The sequence below is a fragment of the Chlorocebus sabaeus genome, chromosome 29, assembly GCF_047675955.1.
Source record: "Chlorocebus sabaeus isolate Y175 chromosome 29, mChlSab1.0.hap1, whole genome shotgun sequence".
Taxonomy (NCBI): Eukaryota; Metazoa; Chordata; class Mammalia; order Primates; family Cercopithecidae; genus Chlorocebus; species Chlorocebus sabaeus.
The window spans coordinates 22052663-22076368 of record NC_132932.1 but is presented as its reverse complement, the minus strand read 5'-3'; the positions used below and the strand labels follow the sequence as shown (position 1 = coordinate 22076368).

The following is a 23706-nucleotide window of genomic DNA, read 5'->3' as shown; positions in this document are numbered from 1 at the left end:
CATCCCCCGCCCCGTGCGCGCGAGTCCCGGGCGGGGCGCGGTCACGTGCCCGCGGGCGTGGGGCCTCGTGGAGGGGTGGAGGGCGAGGGGGGCAGGGAGCCTCCTCGTGACTCAGGGCCTTTGGGCTTAAAGGCGCCGCAGCCCTGTGGGGGCGGCCGGTGGGGCCTCCAAGCCGCACTGCGGCCTCTGGGCGGTCTCGAGCGTTACGTCCAGACGGGAGCTGACCGGACATAAAGGAGCACCGGCGCCCGGAACGTTTCTTTCTCACACTGCCGTCGCACTGGAGACCCGAAGCTGGGGACGCTGGAAGCTCACCCCCTCTGCGGGTCTCTTTCGCACCCGGCGCGCGGTGGGGGGGCCCGGGCGGGACGGGGCGGGGCTAGTGACTACGTAGACTCGGTGTTCCGTGGATAGCCCCACGACGGCGGCGGTCTGGGCCCCTTTAAGGTGTAGGAATCAAGCCCCTCGTGCGGCTTCCCAATCCCGGGCAGGTCACGTGGCTTCACACCTTCGCTTGGCGCCCGAGAGGGCGTCCTGAGGGCGGGGCTGACCAGGTAGTGTGGCGCGAGGGCGGAAGACTGGCGGGGCTCCGAGCCCGGGAGACCCGCGGGGTTGGCGGCTTTGAGGTGGGTCCTGGGGCATGGGTGGGAGAGGGGTAGGGTTGCAGGCTGCGGAGATGGCACAGGCGGGGAGCGACCAGAGCCCGCTCTGGGCTGTGCTGTCGGGACCCTCAGCCTGGCGAGCGGGTGCATGCGGCCTCGCGTTCTGGTCATTCTCCTCAGTACAGGACGAGGTCAGGTGCCCAGACTCAGGGGCGGCCTCAGGTTTGGCGGAGCAGCGGCTGGGGCCCTGGACGGGTCGCTTCCCCGATGACGAGCTGGTTGGGCAGACCAGTGCCCGCCTGGAGTCACCCAGGAGTGGGGGGGACTCACCCACAAAGGGGCCCTCACCTTGGGGTGTCCCACCCGGCGTCGTTCCCCGGAGCTTTTTCATCTCTCGTGGGTTCCTCATAGCTTGAGACGACCGAGGCTTTGCTGCCTCATTCCTAGGGGACCCAGGGAGGCCAGAAGGCCCTGTGAGCGGCGCCGCGCTGACCCCGTGACCGAGAAAAGGCAGGCGGACCCCTGGGCTCTTGGGTGCCTTCGTGGGCGGGCGCTTATTTTTCGGGGGGCATTTTGCTACCTGCAGCCCTGGTCCCTTGCACTGTGCTCTCAGCTGGGGTTCCTTCCATGGGGAAGAGAGTCGGGAGCCGAATTCGCTCTCAGAAGCCGGGGTGCCTCCCGCCAGGCCCTCCTGGGAGGAGGCCGCGTCCCTCCTCCCCCGCCCCGCGCCTGCAGCCCCGGCCCTGACTGATGCCGCATTTCTCTGGCAACCGCTTCCCTTGGTCTCCCTGGCTACCGCCCTGCCTCCCCGCGCTCTCTCCTGGCACCTGAGTCAACTACTGGGCTGTGTCGTTGGTGGGGAAGAGGGGCAAGTGGGTGGGGTTCCTGTTCTGGTAGGCACAGGTGCACTGCCCGCCTCTTGCCTGCCCCTCAGGTGACGGTGCGGTCCCTTGCCAGCCGTAAGTGTCTGCTAAGGACAGTTTGCACCCTGAAGCTCATGTTCCCTTTGAGTCTAGGGACACATGCTGGGTTAAAAAATAAAAATATATTCGAACAGGACCCAACCTTGGAAACCTCAAGTCGGTGATTGTTTTCCTGGTTGTTTTTTTGCATAGTTAGAAAAGCCTGTGGAACTCAGTGGGGCTATTGGGTGTCGGAAAACCCTGGGGACGGTGTTTTGGGGACTTATCACTGGTCTTTTATTTGGCCTCATTGAGCACATGGAGCTTGTGGCCGAACTGTATTCCCAGAGCACGTTGCTGTAGAGTTTGGTTATTTATTTATTTATTTATTTATTTATTTATTTATTTATTTATTTTTGAGACGGAGTCTTGCCCTGTCACACAGGCTAGAATGCAGTGGTGTGATCTCGGCTCACTGCAACCTCCGCCTCCCGGTTCAAGCGATTCTCCTGCCTCAGTCTCCTGTGTGGCTGGGATTACAAGCACGCACCACCATGCCTGGCTAATTTTTGTATTTTTAGTAGAGACAGGGTTTCACCATGTTGGTCAGGCTGGTCTCGAGCTGCTGACCTCGTGATCTGCCCGCGTCGGCCTCTGAAAGTGCTGGGATTACAGGTGTGAGCCACATCGCCTGGCCCAGTTTCGCTTTTTAAATTTTTTGTCAGAGCGATTTAAACTTTGGGTGGCCTGGCAGTGCCTGCTCAGTTTATAGAAGTAGAATTTGGAAGTTGACTACTCCGTATGTAAGTCAACCTTTGTAATAAAAAAGTATGGCTGGGCGCCATGACTCACGCCTGTAATCCCAGCAGTTTGGGAGGCCGAGGCGTGCAGATCACCTGAGGTCAGGGGTTCAAGACCAGCCTGGCCAACAAGGTGAAATCCCGTCTCTCCTAAAAATACAAAAATCAGCCAGGCGTGGTGGTGGGCGCCTGCAATCCAAGCTACTCGGGAGGCTGAGGCAGGAGAATCGCTTAAACCCAGGAAGTGGAAGTTGCAGTGAACCGAGATCGTCCACTGCACTCCAGCCTGGGCGACAGATTGAGACTCCGTCTCAAAAAAAACAAAACAAAACTCGGCTTCCCTCCTCTGAAGGGTTTGTCTTGTAAACAACTCCGTGGTCTAAGCTCCCATGTGTGGGAGGGAGGTTGTGCCAGCCTGTGCAGCACATCGGAGGTTGGAGAGCTGATGCTTGTGAATAATCATGGAAACGTTTGCAGTTTGGGTTAAGCCATAGGCGTTTGATACAGGAATGGTTCTATGGGCTTATTCTTTCACTGTAGTGCACAAACCAGTGCCCATGAAGCAAAAAGTGGAGGAGGAAGATAAAGTAGTAAGACTCCAGGCTCAGCACCAAACTTAACTAGTGAGCTAATGATAACAGCTGCCTTAATAAGCATTTTCACTGAACACAACCATTAATTTTATTCTTAGTCTTTAAAATGGGTTGCAAACTCAAACCCTACCGGGGCCAGAGGTAACATAGATGAGCAAAGGAGGAGGAAGGAAAAGTAATGGCTTCTGAACTGCAGAGTATATGCCTCTCTGAATGGAGCAGCCGCTAGCTGATTGTTGCCCAGCAAAACTGTGGGCCCAGAGTTGGTGTATCTTTGACTTGCTTCTAAACTGGCTGTCTCTGTTTTGATGGATCTCCTGACTTTTAAATGTAGCATTAAAGAAATTTTAAATGCTATGGATCAAATGTAACAGGTCTTTAATGTTGGATTCAACCTGAAGGCTAGTTTGGAATCTGTCTTAAAACATCCCTTTTGGATTTCCCCGCTATTTTGCAGAAAAGGAAACAGGCTTAGAAATCAAGTCACAAGGCTGTTAAGTGATGGAATTTAGTGTGAACCTAGGTCTTTCTGGTGCCATAGTCCAGCGTATTATGTGTGTTCTGTTATGTCAGAGAATCAAGGGGTTATTGGTGGCATACATTGTAGAAAAAAGGTAGTGGTCTGGGAGCTGGTCACATTTATAGGCAAAGTGAACCTTAACCGCATTGGCAGGAATCCCAGTTGCTGTAGAAGTCAGTGTGGGTCTTCTGAGTGTTAGTACAGCAGTGCTGATGTCAGAAGGAATGTGCTGTGTCTATCATTCCACAATGTATGTCAGAGCAGTTAGCTGATCCTGAGAGCCGGAGGTCTGGAGATGGCAGGCTCCTCCCACTGTGGGAGTGACCCTCCCAACCCTCTGCACAAAAGACTCTTTTCAGGACAGTTAAAATTTCAGTAACTTTTTCTGTCTGAGGCAAGGCAAATTTGAAATTACAGAATTGTTTTAAGACCCGTGAAAGTAAAATGGAGCTTATTAAATCTCACTTTGTCTGTCTTAGCTAAGATTCCCGTAATGCTGTCTCTCAGATTTCCAGGAAGAATTAATAAAGGTTAAAAAATTTTTTAAAAGCAGTATGTGGTAAAATCTTCTGAGATAAGCTCCCAGGGCATAAAATAGCCTGGCCCCAGAAATGAGGGACTGGGGTTTCAATTCTGGATAAAACTTAGAATCCCAGCTTTGTACACAACCAAACTTACAGATGTAAAGGGGTATGTATATTTTTTTCCTATATTGCATTTCCAAGAATATTTTTTTTTTTTTTTTTTTTTGAGATGGAGACTCACTCTGTCACTCAGGCTGGAGTGCAGTGGCGCGATCTCGGCTCACTGCAACCTCCGCCTCTGGGGTTCAAGCAATTTTTCTGCCTCAGCCTCCCAAGTAACTGGGACTACAGGCACGCACCACCATGCCTGGCTAATTTTTGTATTTTTGGTAGAGGTGGGGTTTCAAAATATTGGCCAGGCTGGTCTTGAACTCCTGACCTTGTGATCTGCCTGCCTCGGCCTCCCAAAGTGCTGGGATTACAGGTGTGAGCCACTGTGCCTGGCTGCATTCTCAAGGATTTAAAGGAGTAAAAAGCGTATTCAGAGCTTCTGCCAAAGAATTTTTTTCTGTGAGAATGCAAGCTGGATAGCTTTTTTTCTGTGAGACACAAGCTAGATAGCCTTCTTACCTGTGTCCTGGAAAGTTTTTGGAAAGATGAAAACTTTAAAATGTTACTTGCTTCTAGCTGCTTCTTAGCAACCTTTACCAGCAAAGCACTCAGCTATGAGTTCAGTGTTTGTGGATTTGGGGGTGTGGAGTGTGCTGGGGAGGGGAAGAGTGAGGTGACTAAAGTAGCTTTCTGCTGGTATTATTTTTGCATTTATAATGTTAGGTGTTGTCTGTGCAAACTTTCTCATTCATTGGTTTCAGGTCCCTTAGCTAAATGATTATTTTCTAAAGTTATGTTTATTTTAAGGGAAAATTAGATTATTTGTACTTCTGTCTTACAGTTTGAGACAGAAATGGACACCAAACCTAAATATTAATGTTTAGACTGTTGTCTTTAGTAGCTAGTGGTGGAGGCAGTAAAAGAATCATAGGATCAAATAACAAATTATTTTTTCTGCTATGGAGAGGTTGTGCTAATCTCATCCTGTTCTGCAAATCTGCTTTCCCTAGGCAATATATAAACTGTACTGGCTCTGGGCAGAATTTGCCAGAAAGCCCCTGAGGCTAAAGGGTTGGAAGGAGTTTGCACCTAGAGGTTATGGTAGAGGAGGTTATGTAAAGAATTTTGCTTCTCGTTTGAATTAAGACCAAGAAGCACTGATTGCACCCTTTACCGTTTCTTAAGCCTTTTAAGATTTTATTATTAAGATTGTTTTTGAAGGCGGGGCGCGGTGGCTCAAGCCTGTAATCCCAGCACTTTGGGAGGCCGAGACGGGTGGATCACCGAGACGGGTGGATCACAAGGTCAGGAGATCGAGACCATCCTGGCTAATACGGTGAAACCCCGTCTCTACTAAAAAAATACAAAAAACTAGCCGGGTGAGGTGGCAGGCGCCTGTAGTCCCAGCTACTCGGGAGGCTGAGGCAGGAGAATGGTGTAAACCTGGGAGGCGGAGCTTTGCAGTGAGCTGGGATCGGGCCACTGCACTCCAGCCTGGGCGACAGAGCGAGACTCCGTCTCAAAAAAAAAAAAAAAAAAGATTGTTTTTGAGACAAGGTCTTACTCTGTCACCCAGGCCGGCGGGCAGTGGTGCAATCACAGTTTACTGCAGCCTCAAAGCTCCCTGGCTCAAGGAATCCTTCAGCCTCAGCCTCCCAAGTAGCTAGGTCTACAGTCATTCAACATGCTTGGCTAAGTTTAAAAATTTTTTTCTTCGAGATAGGGTTTCACTATGTTGTCCAGGCTCACCCTGGGCTCAAGCCATCCTCCTGCCTCAGCCTCCCAGAGTGTTGGGATTACAGGTATGAGCCACCATGCAGGCTCTTAAAGTCTTTTGGTCACTATGAACTTTGCTTCCTTTGCACCCAAGATTGCAGTTTTGGAAATGCCCTTAGCTTTGTCCTGCATTGTTGCAGCCTGTTTTTTAGTTAAACCTGCTTATGAGAGTATCTCATCTTCTGTGAGCACAGGTTCTGTAGACTGAAAGTTTTTATGTTGAAGATAGGACCCACCCCAACAGTGCATTTCTCAGTTATAGTAAACTAGCTGAAAAAGAATGAAGTAAAATGTGCGTGATGTATGTAATATTTCCTATTTTCATAGGAAAATTGTCTGACTTGCTGTTAAAAGTTAGTATCCAAATTTCAGAGTGCTAAATTCACATTGTAGATGTAATTTCCAATGAATTTTGTTAGGTGTCATTTTAAAGCCCAATGTTAGGGATTCTTTTGCCACCCTAATATATAATGTGGTTTTGATTAACTTGGACCTGGGAGGATTCCTGACTGAATGGTGTTGAGCTTTACTTTCAGTAGTTCAGGAGAACACTTAGGCATGGATAACCTTTGAATTTTATTTTATTTTATTTTTTTGTATTCCTGAATGGTGAAACTGTCCTTTTAAATTGTGAGTTAACACTCTTTGTTTTGATTTAAGGCATTCGCGATGAGTTCCCTTGAGGTAACAGGAGAATCCCCAGAGGGCAGGTCTAAAGGTTGGTTTGTATGCTAAAAATGGGTCATAGTTGCAAGTAGCTATTGATTCTGGGAGTAACTTGACTAATAGTGTTACTGGTTTCTTTATTCTTGGCCAGCATAATATGCTGCTTTATGTACCATCCTGACAGATTTAGCCCCACTGCCTACAATCCCCTTTGATAAAAGTGTGGGGGTAGCTCTCCTGTGTTGGAAGATAACAGTTACTTTGAAGGGCAGGTAGGTTTTTTTGTGTCTTTACAGAACACTTAATCTCTTACTACTTAACACCTGTGCTCTCTGCATTCTGGCTTTGTGCTCCTGGGTTCTGGCCCTTCCATCATCTGTCTGTCTCCCATGTGTCTGCCTTTTCTCCTGAGGCCTTTTGTTTTTGTTTTTTTTTAACTGTAATCTTGGAATTGTTTTGAAGCTCAAAACGTGTTAGAGACCTGTCTCCTACATATAACTTAGAGTTGACACCAAAGCCAGATTATAATCTCTGACATCCTCTTTTCATGGACTAGGAGAATTAAGTTTAGAATGAAAAGTGATTACCCTAAATTTATACTGTGAGCAGGGAATAAAGACAGAACTAGAACCCAGGTTTTCTCATTTCTACAGTAGTACTTTTTCTAAAATTCATACACTCTCATCTCTGCTGTGTTGCTCTCTTATTGTACTTAAAATGTCCATTTGGTTTGTAAGACTCTAGCTTCCTTTTTCTTTTTTTCTTATCTGATCAGTCTTGTCTTGTCTTGGTACTTGCAGGTTTCCTTTTTTCCCCAAATGCCATTCTTCACAGTTCAACCCTATTGGATCATTCCTGTCTCTTTATATATACAGGAGGCCCATGTGTTCTGTAGAAGCAAGCACCAGTTGTCTGTTGTGTGCCCAAGTTTTAGATTGAGTTCTTTAGCCTTGGTTGTTCTGAAGACTTATACTTGTGATTGGACTACGGAATGCATGTGTCTGAGGTATGTTAAACCCAGCAGATATAAAAACAGAACCAATTTCTTACTTTTCCTCATCAGAAGTAACATCAGAACTAGGCAGGTAAAAGATTTGAAGGTTATTGCCAAAACAGGCATAGTGTGTAGGGGGTGGGAAGGACATTCTAGGCGAAAGGAATAACATGTGTAAGGACAAGGAGATATGAAACAGGGCTGTTTTTAGGCAACTAGAAGTACAATATTGCTGGAATTTTAAGCACAAGGGATACTAGCCTATGACCTAGTGATCCACTTGTGTTCCTATATGCAAGAGAAGTGAGTACATATGAGTATAAAAAGGCATGCACAAGAATATTCACAGCAGTTTTATTCATAATATTCAAAATCTGAAGAAAAGGCAAGCTGGTTATGGCGCCTGTAGCACCAGCTACTGGGGAGGCTGAGGCAGGAGAATCCCTTGAGCCTAGGAGTTCAAGACGGGTCTGGACCACATATCCAGACCCTGTCCCTAAAAGTAGGACAAAACAATAAATGCCTGTTATGTTGGGTCCCCCAAGACAGTGCCCAAATTAGATGATTGACTAGGAAGATTCACAGGACTCAGCGTATAGTGGTACTCATAGCTAAGCTTACAGCTAAAGGACACAGAAAAACCATCAAAGGGAAAAGGCACATTGGGTGAAGTCTGGTACAAGCTTCCAATATTCCTTTCCCGGGAGAGTTAAACAGGACATAGTTTAATTCCCTACAACTGACAACATATGTACAATGTCACCAGCCAGAATAGCTTGTTAGAATCTGGGCACCCAGAGAGAGAGAGACAGAGAGAGAGTGTGTGTACGTATGTGTTTGAGGAATGGTTAAATAGGTAGCCTCTGCCTGAAATGTACCAAAATTTCAGACTCCGGGAGGAAAGCCCATGTTCAGCATAAACCATATTGTTTGTTCATTTTGGGTATAGTAAATCACTCAGTTCTGGGAATGGTGGGAACTCAAAATTTAAGTTCCCAGATGGTAGCTAAAAGACACCAGTCAGACCTGTTACTTTAAATCTTTTCTGTACAACCTTGAGCAGGAATATGGATAAATACATATATCCACATCTATTAATATGTAGTACTGCACAGTAATAAAAACCACTCTTCTGTACTTCAATGTGTAGACATGTCAGATACTAAGTTAAGTGGGGGAAAAAAGACCCACAAGAATACCTACATGATTGCATTTATAAGAGGTTCAAAAATAGGCAAAACTAATTGATGACAACAGAAGCCTGAATAGTAAACTCTTTGGGGATAGTGTGGGAAAGGGCACAGGGGAGCCTTATAGAGTGTTGGAAATGTTCTTTATCTTGCTATGTGTGGTGGTTGCTCCGGTATATACAGATAAGTGAATCCTGATCAAGATACATATTCATAACTAGTGCCCTTTTATTGAGAGAGAACACACAACAGAATAAAGTAGGAATAGACTAGGAGGGTTCTAACTTGGCCACTAAGCTGAAGCCAGACCGTGAAGGGTTTTATATGCTATTGATAAGGAACTTGGCCTTTACTCTGTGGCAGCAGTTCTCCAAGTTAGGTCTGTGCCTGCCTAGTGGTCACCAAAACCCTTTAAGAGGCCACAAAGTCAGAAGTATTTTTATAATTCTAAGACATGGTTGATTTATCCTCCCCCACCCCACTGTGTTGACATTTGTACCGATAGTGCAAAAGCAATGGGGGTGGGTAAAACAGCTGGCACTTAGCAGGAATCAGGGCAATGTCATTAAACTGTGGTAGCAGCCATTGTATTTTTCGTGCTACACATTCCCAGAAAAGCCGGTGTCACTTGCAAATGTCCTTGAGGAAGCAGTAAAATTAATTTCATTAAATCTCAGCCCTTGAATATATGCCTTTAATATTCTGTGTGACAAATGAGAAGTCAGTATAAAGTACTTTTACTTCATATCCAAGTATGCTGATTATCTCAAGGAAAAGTGTTTATGTGACTGAGTTTCAAGAATAAGCCTCTTTTTTTCCTTGGAACACCTTTTTATCTTTACCAGAAGAACAACTAACAAACTATGGTTATTGAACTTTGGGTATTTGGCAGACATTTTCTTGAAAATGAACAAAGTAATCCAGTCACTTCATAAGAAATAACTCACTATATTTGTTGCCACTGATGCAATTTGAGCACTGAAAGAAAAAAAAAAAAGAATTTTGGAAGACCTTTATCTGCCACCACATGAGCTTGACACTTGCCCCAATACTTAAAGACCCCTGATGAGATTGGTGGTACTATTTACTATTCGCTAGTATGTCAACATCTGTTATATTTGCATAATTCTGGCAGTATTTGTTAAATGACTAACATATGATAGAAAATCAGATAGGCGTAAAAGATCATCCAAAATGCAAGATTGACCCATGTGTTTTAATGTAACAGCATATGAAGAGTACATATGGTTTCAGATTCCATATTGTAACTAATCTTTAAGAAGTTACCATTTGTTGAGAATTTTGGTGTAGTATTAATAGCCACAGTTGTCTGAAAATGGTATTAAAATACTCCTTTTTCCAACTACGTATCTGTGTGAGGCTGAATTTTCTTCATATACTTCAACCAGAATAACACATGACAACAAATTAAATACAGAAACAGACCAGAAAATCCTGCTATCTTATATTAAACCAGATAGTAAAGAGATATGCAAAAATGTCAATGCCACTCCATAAATTTTTTTTTGTCTTGGAAAATCATTGTGTTAATATGTAATAGGTTTTTTTAATGATTAATAAATCTACCCCTTTTCTATTTCTAATGGGTGCATATAGATATGACCTACTTACACAAAAAGCTTTTGAGTAATTAAAATTGAAAGTACTTAAAATTACCTCAGTAATTTTTAAGAGTATAAAGGAGTCCTGAGACCAACATGGTTGTGGACCACTGCCCTCTGGAGTAGGTGATTAGATTTGTACTTTCCAAAGATCCTGTAAGAATATCCAGGTAGGAATGAAGACCTCTTAAAAGGCTCAGGAAATGTCCATAGGATTTGATAAGGCACAGTGAACTTGGTTTGAAAAAAAAGTGTTTCAGAATAGCATGTGTGGAAAGGGAGAGAAGCATCTGATGCTTGCCTTCAAGGATTAAAGAGATGAGTAAAGGTGGTAGAGATGGGGTACTCTATACGGAAGGCTGATGGGGATGCTAGGGAAAGACAGGCTGGCTACTAGAGGAAAGAGCAGGGTTAAGAAAAGTTCTAAACATGGGAGAGAGCTGATCATGTTTACAAAGGTGTGAGAGTTGTGGCAGGGATAACTGACCAAGAAGCCCTGAGGGTATGAGAAAAAATGAACTCCAAATTTGCTCTTTAAATAGGAAGAAGGATACCCTGTCAGTAAGTGCAGAAAAAGGATAGTAGTGGAAGCTGTGTCAGATTGGCGAGGGCAAGAGTAGGGTCATGTAGACCAACTGTCCAGAGCCTTTAGTTTCTTTTATTCCTCAGGAGAATTTATGAGACTGTCATTCTCACATTACAAAGAAAAAGACCTGCTTAGAGAAATTGAGAATATTGGTCAAAGTTCCTCCAATTAATGGAGCACTGGGGCTTAAATCAGAATCCCAGACTCCAAGTTCCCTTTTTCTTCTGCATCAAGGCAGCCTGAGAAACTTTATACGGAGAGGTAATGGAGACCAGGTCCGAGAACAACTCTGAGACAACTCTGGAGCCTTTGTGTTTTTATTGATGGGGAATGGTCTGTGGTCCAAACCTAAAACCCCAAATCCCAAAATGACTTTAGTGGCTGAGAATTTTGACAGGGAGAAGAGGTAGAATTGATGAATATTTCTATTGATGTATCTAAAAGCTTAAGAAAGGAGTCACTACCATTTATGAAGGTTATGAGTGAGGTGGTAAAAATACCTATGACAGGAGTGTAATATGGGTCTGCCTTTCATGTGTTATCTGTATTGAGTGCCTGCAAATGCAGCAGATACTATGCTGGGGCACTGCTGAGATACAGGTTGTGAAGGACCTTTGTAGTTGATCAAATTGGTGAGCTAACAGTCCATACAGTTAGCAGTGTGACAGGTAGGTGATGAGAGTTACGGTTATAGTGACCATGTGCTTTCAATATTCTTGAGCTGTTTTGGTATGAAATATTCTCTAGTGTTCTCATAAACGTGTCCTGGAAATTGTAGTATTTCCTCTTCCAGACTGAGTTAAGAGAGCAAAAAGAATATTGGACAATAGATGTACCTTGTGAAAACTGAAGAATAACCAGAAATGGAAAGGGAGAGCCAGGAGAAAGTGATTCCTGACTTGAGTGGAGAATAGCTGAAGGGTCAGATCCTACAAAAATGCAGGGTAAGATAGACTGGAAGTATCAGCTGGGTTTGGCAGCTATGAAGTCATTAATTTGGGAGCAGTTGTTTAGTGTCTTTTTGGGGAAGGGGAGAGATTAGTGCTGGCAGGACATTGTAGATTGAGAGGACGAACAGGAGGTTAAATAAAGATCACATTTTTGAGAAGCTTGATAGTGTAGCAGAAGAAAGACGGCAGTGAATGGGGAGGATATTTTAAATCAAGGAAGGTATGGTGGTTTTTTAAGGTGAAAGAGTCTTGAACATACTGACAAACTGAAGGAGCCAGTGGAGAAGAGAGGAAAGTCAGGTGATGCAGGGAGAGGAGATCTTGTATCTATTGATGGATTCATCTTTCTGATAGAGGAAGGAGGTTAGGACCTGTAGCTTTATCTCGTTTATTCCTGGTGAGCCTTCCTGTCCAGCCCTGTTGGACCACTTTGTTTTCTTGAATTTACTGTGTTCTGTATCCTCTCTGTGCTTGTTCTCTGTGTGTTAATGCTCTTTCTCATGCCTGCTTATTGAAATTCTGCATTTTCATTATTCTCTGGCCAAAACGCCTGAATTGTGAAACCATTTTAGACACCCTGATTTATTCCTGTCTTCTGAGCATTTTGTGCTTGATCTCTACTTACCTAACTAGATTTGGGTCTTTTTCCTACCTAAATAATTATACTGAGGGCAAGGAGTATTTTATATATATATATATATATATATATCTGTAACCTCAACATCTAACCTAGTAGGTTGTCAGTATTTATGAAATATTAGGTTGAACTATGTGAAATTGCCATTTTATTGGTTGAAAAAGGTAAAATACTGTCAGTTTCATATGACTAATCTGATAAATTTTTATTCCTGACATTATTGCACAGAAGACTTGAGGTAGGACCAAGGAGAAGGTTAAACACAGAGAAACATCTCTCAGCAAACTATAGAGTCATTAAAGTAGAGCCAAAAACTTGACTTTGAGTGAGCTGGTGACTAAAGCAAATAGAGAAATTTGGCTAGAAGACTTATATTCTTCCATAAGGAAAATGTATTCTTCATGGGAATCTTCATGTCCTAATCTGTGGTCTGAATGACGTTTTTCTAAATGAGTATTCATATAAGGGCTCTTCAAAATTGTAATAAAGAATATGCCCAAAATCCTGAGTATCCACTCTATAGAAATTTTGTTTAGCTTTATTATTAGTATAAAACTAAAGGCAGGCCGGGCATGTGGCTCATGCCTGTAATCCCAGCACTTTGGGAGGCTGAGGCGGGCGGACCACCAGGTCAGGAGTTTGAGACTAGCCTGGCCAACATGGCGAAACCCCATCTCTACTAAAAATATAAAAAATTAGCTGGGTGTGGTGGCACGTGCCTGTAGTCCCAGCTACTCGTTAGGAGTAGGCACGAGAATTGCTTGAACCCAGGAGGCGGAGGTTGCGATGAGCCGAAATTGTACCACTGCACTCCTGGGCGACAGAGTGAGACTCTGTTTCAAAAATAAAAATAGGAAGAAAAGAAAGGCAAATTGCCAGAGTACATCTCAGCAGAACCAGTTATTTGGGGCATCTAAGTGTATTGCTTTCTGCTACTCTGGCTTAATTTAAAAACAAAGTCTAAATGTTCAAGACCAATGCATTTAAAAAACATCTGATTAAATGGAGAAAAAAATGTTTCAGAAAAATTTTTTGTGTAAACACATTTTTTGTCAAGAGGATTACTACACTCTGATCCATTTGACCCCAGTTTTAGAACTCTCTCTGGAGGACTGAGTAAACCTTGGGCCCTTCAAACAGTCTTCTATAAATTTCTCAACTAGCTGTTAATCCATTGTACATGATTAATAGTAATAGTCTTGAAGGATCTTCAGCATTGGTATTATGTTGTCAATTAAAGGCAAACTGAATAAAAATCAACCCAGAGATGGTAGTTGGCATTCATTTACGACAGATGAGTATCCCCAAATCAAGATTTTGAGCTGCCAGAATGGCCATCCTATCACAGTGCTGGGTCTGGGGAGTATGATATTTAAAGGCAGGGCCAAGGTTTCCAATTTTTTTTTTTTTTTTTTGAGATGGAGTCTTGCTCTGTCGCCCAGGCTGGAGTGCAGTGGCCGGATCTCAGCTCACTGCAAGCTCCGCCTCCCGGGTTTACGCCATTCTCTTGCCTCAGCCTCCCGAGTAGCTGAGACTACAGGCGCCTGCCACTTCGCCCGGCTAGTTTTTTGTATTTTTTTAGTAGAAACGGGGTTTCACCATGTTAGCTAGGCTGGTCTCGATCTCCTGACCTCGTGATCCACCCGTCTCGGCCTCCCAAAGTGCTGGGATTACAGGCTTGAGCCACTGCGCCCAGCCAAGGTTTCCAAATTAATTGTACATTTTTTCTATACAAATAAGTATAAAATTTGGGGATCTTATTCTTTAACAAACATGTCTACATAGTGAGGGTTCAGATTTTTAAAGAAAAGGTTATGAGTGATACTTCTGAACCACAGATGAAAAAAAAAAACAAACCCAGTTATATGCTAAAACAAGCTTCTTGATGAACTTGGCTAGGATGAATAAGTTGAAACCATACCTCTGAGTAACAGGGATATAATTTAATAACATGTGGAATTGGACATCTGACACTAATAAGGTATTTATTGAGCATATCCATGTACTTTATGTATTTCTGACTACTACAAAGTCTGCAAAGTAGGTGTTACCCACTTTTTTTTTTTTTTAAACCTTTAGGTAACCAAGGCTCAGAGTGATACCTAAGTGGTAGACCTGGTGTTTGTATTCCAAAGCCTGTGTTCTTTCTGCTTTTCGAAACAATGATTCCCAGTTTTAAGGAGGAGGAGGAGGATTTTCCTTTATGGAGGAGGGGAATACTTTTCTTCAGACTATCTGCCTCACCTTTGTTGTCCTAGTTGATGATCATGGCTATAGGAAAACAGTTTCATGATAGGAGTGTCAGCTCTTACCTGTTGGAGAGGAGAAAATTGAGGCCTGATCTAAAATAACTTGTATTAGGGCCAGGTGCTGTGGCTCATCCCTGTAATCCCAGTGCTTTGGGAGCCCGAGGTGGGCAGATCACCTGAGGTCAGGAGTTTGAGACCAGCCTGGCCAATATGGTGAAATCCCCCATCTCTACCAGAAGTACAAAAATTAGCCAGGTGTGATGGCACACGCCTGTAATCCCAGCTACTCAGGAGGCTGAGGCGGGAGAATCACTTGAACCCGGGAGGTGGAGGTTGCAGATAGCTGAGATTGAACCATTGTGCTCCAGCGTGGGCGACAAGAGCAAAACTCCATCTCAAATAACATAAAATAACTTGTATTAGGTGAGTTTCCTCAAAAGCCATTCTTTCTAACAATAGGTAGATAGGTAGAACTAGTTTTATCTTGAGGGTATTCGTCCCTATATCATCAGCATTAAACAAAGAATTGTTTTTAAATTAATTTTTTAATTAAACAATTGTTTTTCTTTTACAGCATTGCCAAGTAATTCTTCCTGTTGACTCCTGGTTTTCAGTAGTATTAAAGTTTGCCCTCTATGAAGTCTCTGATTTATCTAAAAGCCGCCTTTCCTGTTAACAGTAAAAGACCAACAAGACCAACTAAATGTCAAAAAAAGCTACAAATGACCTCACTTTATGGCAAAATATGCTAAAAAATAAGGGCAGGAACTGTCAGGCAATAGCGGAATAACCAAGAGAAAAACATTTTTTCTCATGGTAAAACACTAGTCTGAATGCAGATCTATACATTGATGAAAGTTCAGATAGACAACACAAAGTAAATGGGTCTGTGAGTATGGGGTGGATAGTAGGTTTCTGTTTTGAAATGAGGAACTATGACTTCATTTAACTAGATAATTTAAAAGGATCAGTATTGGCTAGGTGTGGTAGCTCATGCCTGTAATCCCAGCACTTTGAGAGGCTGAGGCAGGAGCAATGCTTGAGCCCGGGAATTCAAGACCAGCCTGGGCAACATAGCGAGACCTTTTCTCTGAGGGGTGGAAAAAAAATAGCTGGGCATGGTGGCGTATGTCTGTAGTCCAGCTACTTGGGAGGCTGGGGCAGGAGGATTGCTTGAGCCCCGGAGTTCAAGGCTGCAGTGAGCTATGATTGCAGCCCTGTGCTCCAACCTGGGGGACAGACCAAGACGCCACATATTAAAAAATGTGTGTGTGTGTGGTGTGTGTGTAAATATACACAATACACATGTCGAGCAGCCCTAATCTGAAATGCTCCAAAATCTGAAATTTTTGGAACACCGACACGTCACAAGTAGAAATAACACACCTGAATTCGTGATGGGTGACAGTTAAAACACAGAATTTAATTTCATGTACAGAATTACTAAAAATATTGTATAAAATTAACTTCAGGCTATATGTATGAAATATATATGAAAAATAAATGAATTTGGCCGGGCATGGTAGCTCACGCCTGTAATCCCAGCACTTTGGGAGGCTGAAATGGGTCAGGACATCAAGACCATCCGGCTAACATGGTGAAACCCCGTTTCTACTAAAAACACCAAAAAATTAGCCAGGCATGATGGCGGACACCTGTAGTCCCAGCTACTCAGGAGGCTGGGTGGGAGAATGGTGTGAACCCGGGAGGTGGAGCTTGCATTGAGCCAAGATCGTGCCACTGCACTCCAGCCTGGGGGTGACAGAGCGAGACTCCATCTCAAAAAAAAAATAAATAAATAAATAAATAAATTCTGTGTTTAGATTTGGGCCCTATCCCCAAGATAGCTCAATATGCAGATATTCCAGAATCCAAAAAAAAAAAAAAAAAAATCAAAATCTGAAACACTTCTTGGTCATCTCAGATTTCAGATGAGGGATACTGAACCTGTAGTGGATTCAGCCCTTAGGTCTATTGGAATCATATCTCTTGTCTTTTAATTAAGCATTTTAAGTCAAATGATTAGGAGGAAGAGTTAGGGGATACCAGGAATAGAAGGGCCTGGAGTCTTCAGAGAAATAGTTGCCATAGGTCTTTGATTCACTTAATGAGCCAGGAGATCCTTCCTCAAGGATCCCTGTCATGGCCTCTGAATAATAGTAATGATACTACTGATAGACAGTATTCATTGTTTCAGCACATAATTACATGCCAGGCCCTACGCTAAGTACTTTGTGTGCATTAATTCATAAAAAGCCTTTTGAGATAGTGTTACTTTTATCCCTGTTGTACACAAAGGAGAGTAGTAGATCTTTCCCCATCTGACAGTCCTAGCTTTGGTTTTTTTTTTTTTCCTTCTAAATTGGTTAAGGCAAGCATTGGTAATTATAAGATGAAACAGTTTGGAGTATACATTGAGCACCTCATTCACTTTTATTATAATTATGTCATCTTAAACTAGAGCTCTGGCTTGATGTACTTGAGAAAAGGGGAGGGAGGCATGTCAGATATCATTTGCCTTGATTTGGGAATCCTAACAGGATTAGGAGTGGGGCAGGGTGACCAGACATATTCCTAAATTGTATATTTTTTCCAGGTTCCTTGAAATAGTAAGATTTCCTTCCTGTCCTAAGGAATACCTTTCTCCCAGACTCCCAAATCTGCATATGTCCCCTACACTACTGTGGTACTTTCTCACTAATCCTTCTGCCACTTATCTGTGATGTATTTGTTGGTGGTCTCTTTCTAAGACTCACATTGTTATTTACTTGCCTTTAGATGTGGCAAGGATCTGGAATTTATATGTGTGTATATATATAGTACTTTCATTACACTAATTAAAATCTAGGTTAATTTTTGTGTATTGAAAAGACAATGCTGACTCCTTAATTTGGCATATGAGGCTTTTCCAGTCTTCTCTCCTATACCTAATGCTGCACCACACTGGACCTCTTTTGATAATGCCTCCCTACTCTCTGTGTTCTTCAGAACTTCCTCTTTACTCCCATTTCCAGGCATATTCTGTCCAAGCCAACGTGGCTTGGAGGACAATGTATGTATACAGCACATTGTAGTCTGTGTTATGGATGTTTACAGGATCGGGTCTTGGTTCTTTTTCTTTTTCTTTTTTTTGAGACAGGGTCTTGCTCTGTCACCCGTGCTGGAGTGCGGTGGCACAATCTCTGCTCACTGCAACCTCTGCCTCCTGGGTTCAAGCATTCCTCCTACCTCAGCTTCCTTAGTAACTGGGACTACTGGCATGCACCACCATACCTGTCTAATGTTATGTATTTCTTGTAGAAACAAGGTTTCGCTGTGTTGCCCAGGCTGGTCTTGAACTCTTGCCTTAAACATTCCACCCGTCCTGGCCTCCCAAAAGTTCTTTTCCAGACTTCAAAACTTTATTTTGGTTTAGTCTGTGTCTAATCTGCTGCCCTTTGGGGTGCTAACTATAGAGAGCAGGCAGTCGGCTAATGTGTATTAGGCAATGAAGAATGAAGCATGTAGCCTTAAGATATGCAGATTGTGCCGGGCAGTGGCAAGCGCCTGTAGTCTCAGCTACTCGGGAGGCCAAGGTGGGAGGAGCACTTGAGCCCAGGAGTCTCAAGTCCAGCTTGGGCAACACAGCGAGACCTCCTCTCTGCAGATTATAAGTATTTGCATCTTAGTCTTCATGAAGTTGCCTTCCTGAAATTGAGAATCGTCTTAGAAATCTACAGTTGTGAAAAGGGCCTTGTGTGTCACTGGATTTAACAGTTCTCAATGGCACCACTCTAGAGTTTGGGAAAACAACCTGCAGGATTGTGTATTTTGGTCTTCACAGTTTGCAGAGGGTACCAGTCCTTTCAAGAATTTGAGGCTGATGTGAGGCTCAAGTTTGTCCCTTTAAGGTCATCCTGCAGAGTTGATAAAACTGTAAATGCTCTTGGTCATTCTCATGCTTACTTGGATTTTAGTAGGCCAAACAAAGTGACATCAGGCCTGTTCTTGTTTTGTTTTGATGTGACCAGCTTATATATTAAGTGCCAGTTTCGTTACTTGTTCTGTTTTTGTTTGTTTTCCCCAAGATAATTGAGGATAATAGAACTGATGAGGCAGGCTCCTCTTAAAAAAATCTGTCAACCAATATTTCATTGCTTCTTATGTTGGGCATTGACTGTGGGGAGTGAGGGAGACTGAAGAATGGTACCTACATTTCTGCATTGGGCATCTGGTGGATGGTAGTGTTATTTACTGAGATAGGGAATACCAAAAGAATAGTTTTTGTTTAAGGGTTCATGATTTTATATATGTATATATAGGATTTCTTTTTTCATTCAGTAAGTAATGTCTTGCCCATTTTCTCATGCCAGTTAATAAATAAATAATTAGTGCCAAAATACGTATGTACTTATAATGACCACATACAGTTGTATAACTTAATCAGTTTGGGTGGTTTTACCACTGTTGGTACTTACCTCTCTTGTATTTAATAGTTAATGTTTCCAGATACAAAATAACTACTGTATGCCATGCAAAATGCTTTACATATGTCATCAAAAAGTTTGTATCCTTTTTCCATTTAACAAGTGGGGAAACTGAGGCATAGAGGTTAAGTAACTGTGACATCACACAGCCAGTAAATGGCAGAATGAAAATTTTTTAAAACAGCTGTATTGACATAAAATCTACCTACCCTAAAGTTAACCTTTAATGTACAGTTCATGGGTTTTTAGTCCAGTTGAGTCTTGGACAGTGTGGGAGTTAGGAGGACCAACCCCCCACAATCAAAAATCTGTGTATAACTTTGACTCCCCCAAAACTTAACTAGTAGCCTGCTGTTGACCTTACCAATTATTGGCCTTACCAATTATTGGTCTTACCAGTTATTGGCCTTACCAATAACATAAACAGTTGATCGCATATTTTATATGTTACATGTATTATATACTGTATTCTTACAATAAAGTAAGCTAGAGAAAAAATATTATTAGAAAATCATAAGAGAAAATATATTTACTGTTCATTAAGTGGAAGTGGATCATAAAGATCTTCATATTTGCCATCTTCACATTGAGCAGGCTGAGGAAGGGGGGGATTGATTGGTCTTGCTGTCTCAGGGGTGGCAGAGGTGGAAGGATGTGGAGGGGATGGGGAGAAGCAGGCACAGTCAGTGTAACTTTACAGAAATAATTTGTCTGACTTTTTGCTTTTTCATTTCTGTAAAAATGTTTCTATGTGGTACCAATCCTTCTTCCACTGTTTGCATTAGTTTCAGTGCCTGTATAATAGAAGGGTCCATATTGTAAAAGAAGTCAAAAGCAGTCTTGAATAATCGGAACCCTTTGCCAGATCATCTAATATCAATTTGTTTTCTGGCATTGCTACTTCAACATCGTCTTCCTTGTCTGGTACTGGTTTGGAGCACTCATCTCTATCAAATTGTCTTCTGCTAATTCGTCTGGTATGGTGTCTGTTAACTCTTGGATTTCTCCAAGATCTATGTCTTGGAAACCTTCACTCCCAACCTTTTTTGTCATATCTACAGTCTCTTTCATGATTTCCTGTATTGGCTCTGTGGTAAATCCTGTGAAGTCATGTACAACGTCTGGAAACAGTTTTCTTTAGCAGGAATTTATTGTTTTGGGCATGATGGCTTTCATGGATTTTTCTGTAACAGTGATGGCATTGTCACTGGTGTAATCCTTCCAGACTTTCATGACATTCTCTCTGTTGGGATTCTCTTCCACGCATTAACAATCCTTTCCATAGAGTAGCATGTGTAATGAGCCTTAAAGGTCCTTATGACCCCTTGATCTGGAGGCTGACTTAGAGATGTTGTATTTGGGGGCATGTATACCTCTTTGTTGTTGAATTTATGGCATTCTGGGTAGCCAGGGGCATTGTCCAGTATTTAAAGAACTTCTGAGTACCTTGCTTATCATAAACACTCATTAAGTGTTTTATTATATAAAAAAGTCCTTTACTGGCAAGGTAATTTCTGACTCTAGGAACAAAATATCAATTGAACCAATTCAGAAAAAGGGTTCTTGTTGTCTAGACCTTCTTGTTGTACAACGAAAGACTGGCAGCTGGTGTTTTATTTTCCCTTAAGGTCCAGAGGTTAGCAGCTTTATAGATAAAGGCAATCCTAATCATAAACCTGACTATATTTGTAGAAAACTAGTAGGGTTAGCCTGCCCCTTCTTGCCTTAAATCCTGGTGGTTGATTCTTTTCCTTAATAATATCCTTTGTGGAAACTTTTCCAAGAATTGGCCAAGAATATTTTGGTATTTTTTTCTTACAGTTCCAAGTACTTAGCTCATAGTAAACACTCATTAAGTTTTTTAATATATAAAGAAGATGCTTAAGTCCTTCCTACTTTATCTAATTCATAGTGTGGAAAGAAGGGGTCACAGAGAAGTGTAGAAAACCTAAATATCTTTTTTTTTTCTATGTCTAGGAAGAAGAAGCAGGAAGGATAAAAGATTGCTGGGACAACCAGGAAGCACCTGCTCTCTCCACGTGTAGCAATGCCAATATCTTTCGAAGGATAAATGCCATATTGGATAATTCTCTGGATTTCAGTGGAGTCTGCACTACACCTATAAACCGAGGAATTCATGATCATTTGCCAGGTGATTTAGATTTGAAAACTTGAACGTGGTAGGCATCTGTACAGATCTGCTTCTAGGTAGTGCATGTAAGAGGTCTTCCTCGGAAAGCTTGTGAAGAACAATGTTGAGTTGCCAGCAACACTTGCCTTTTTGTGGTTTAGTTTATGGATTGAATCCCTCTTTGGGTGAAGACTACCTTTAATTAGGATGTGTAAACCTACTTTATGATACATAGAAAGGTTGGGGAAAAAAGAACAGGTCACAGATAACACGAGTATTTATATAAAGAGATATAATGTGAATTACATATGCTACAGATTTTCTGGTAGCCATGTTAAAATTAAGATACAGATGAAATTAATATTTTATTTAACCCAATATATGATAATATGACAACATTTAATATAAAAACAATGAGATTTTTTATTGTTAGTACTATGACTTCAAAATCCAGTGTGGATCTTACAAGCTTATCTCAGCATGGACATTTCAGGTGTTTAGTGGCTACTGCATTGGACAGTGTAGCTCTCGAATGTTTTAACAGCTTTTAAACATGAGTCAGCATGCATTTAGTTTCTATGATCTACTGGATACTTCAAGGAATAGTGGAGATAGAGGGCAGCATCTTCTGAAGTTGACTCTTTCCAAGAGGTGTGGATGTCCTAACGGTGTTTCATTTTGTGGGAGTTGCAATCCATTATAAGAATGTTGAAGTGTTTTTGGTTTGAGTTATTTATTTTGTTATAAGAATGTTGAAGTGTTTTTGGTTTGAGTTATTTATTTTGTTTTCGTATTTTCTTTTCCTTTTTTTTTTTTTTTGAGACAGTGTCTCGCTCTGTCCCCAGGCTGGAGTGCAGTGGTGTGATCTTGGCTCACTGCAACCACTGACTCCCTGGTTCAAGTGGTTATCCTGCCTCAGCCTCCCTAGTAGCTGGGATTACAGGCACACACCACCATGCCCAGCTAATTTTTGTATATTTAGTAGAGATGGGGTTTCACCATGTTGGCCAGGATGGTCTCGATCTCCTGACCTTGTGATCTGCCTGCCGTGGCCTACCAAAATGCTGGGATTATAGGCATGAGCCACTGCGCCTGGCCTTTATTTTATATATTTTTTCTCTTTCTTTTCTTTCTTTTCTTTCGAGGCAGAGTCTCGCTCTGTCGCCCAGGCTGGAATGCAGTGGTGCAATCTCAGCTCACTGTAACCTCCGCCTCCTGGGTTCAAGCAATTCTCCTGCCTCAGCCTCCCAAATAGCTGGGATTACAGGCACCCGCCACCACACCTGGCTAATTTTTTGTATTTTTAGTAGAGATGGGGTTTCACCCTGTTGGGCAGGCTGGTCTCAAACTCCTGACTTCAGGTGATCCACCCACCTCGGCCTCCCAAAGTGCTGGGATTACAGGTGTGAGCCACTGTGCCTGGCCTGTTTGAGTTATTTTAGATGAAAGAATATATTTTTAATTTTTAAAAATGGACCTTGAAAACAATTAGCAACAATGGGGATTCTCAAACCAAGGACTGATAATTACAGTCGACCCTTGAGCTACACTACTTTGAACTGTGCAGGTCCACTTATATGCAGATGTTTTTCAACCAAAGCTGGAAAATGTGATATTCAAGGGATGTAAAACCTACATATATGGAGGGCTGACTTTTCTGGTATAGGTGGGTTCCTCAGAACCAACTGTGAGACTTGAGTATGTGTGGATTTTAGTATACTGTAGGGGTCCCGGAACCAATTCCCTACATACACCAAAGGACAACTACTGTTTTTAGTTGTAAATTCTTTTATTTATTTTTTAGCTTGGCCTTAGAAATAATTCCCACAAAAATGTAGGAGTTATGTGAGCATTAAGTAGCTTAATGTTTGAGGGAGAGGCTTATTAAGGAAGAGAGTAACTTGTAGCATTTGCTTTTGTCATACAGGAAGGCAAATGAGAGAAGGGCATACTTGGGGGTTAGGGTAGTTTTTGTCTCTTCTGACTTCTACAAAAAAAAATATAAGTCATGAGCTAACCCAGTTCTCTTTTAGGGTTATGCTGAGTTAAAAGCTCAGGGAGTCATCTTTCTTAGTTCTACTACATGATCTCTTTTTCTCCTTTGAGAAAATTGCATGTATTGTGTCCCAGTAAGAATGACAGGCCAGGCATGGTGACTTAAACCTGTAATTGAGGCTGGAGAGGTGGATCACTTGAAGCCAGGAGTTCGAGACCAACCTGGGCAACATGGTGAAACCCTGTCTACAAAAAAAATAGAAAAATTAGCGGAATGTGGTGTGTGCACCTAGTTGCAGCTACTTGGAGAATGAGGTGGGAAGATCACTTGAGTCTGGGATGTCGAGGCTGCAGTGAACCGTGGTTGTGCCACTGTACTATACAGCCTGGGT

General features: G+C 42.5%; 1 protein-coding gene across 8 annotated transcripts in view; it reads left to right on the top strand.

Moving 5' to 3' along the window:
* CPEB1 (cytoplasmic polyadenylation element binding protein 1) overlaps positions 1-23706 on the top strand; it is a 101011-nt gene that overhangs the window by 290 nt on the left and 77015 nt on the right. For 2 of the 8 annotated variants that reach the window (XM_007990246.3, XM_007990244.3), the window contains exon 2: positions 21166-21340. In XM_007990246.3, the coding sequence (XP_007988437.3) occupies positions 21166-21340 (175 nt within the window). Of the gene's footprint in view, positions 1-104; positions 327-394; positions 627-675; positions 6547-20149; positions 20166-21165; positions 21341-23706 lie in introns of those variants that run through there. The other 6 variants (XM_073013080.1, XM_037987781.2, XM_037987780.2 and 3 more) reach the window with 6 other exon arrangements.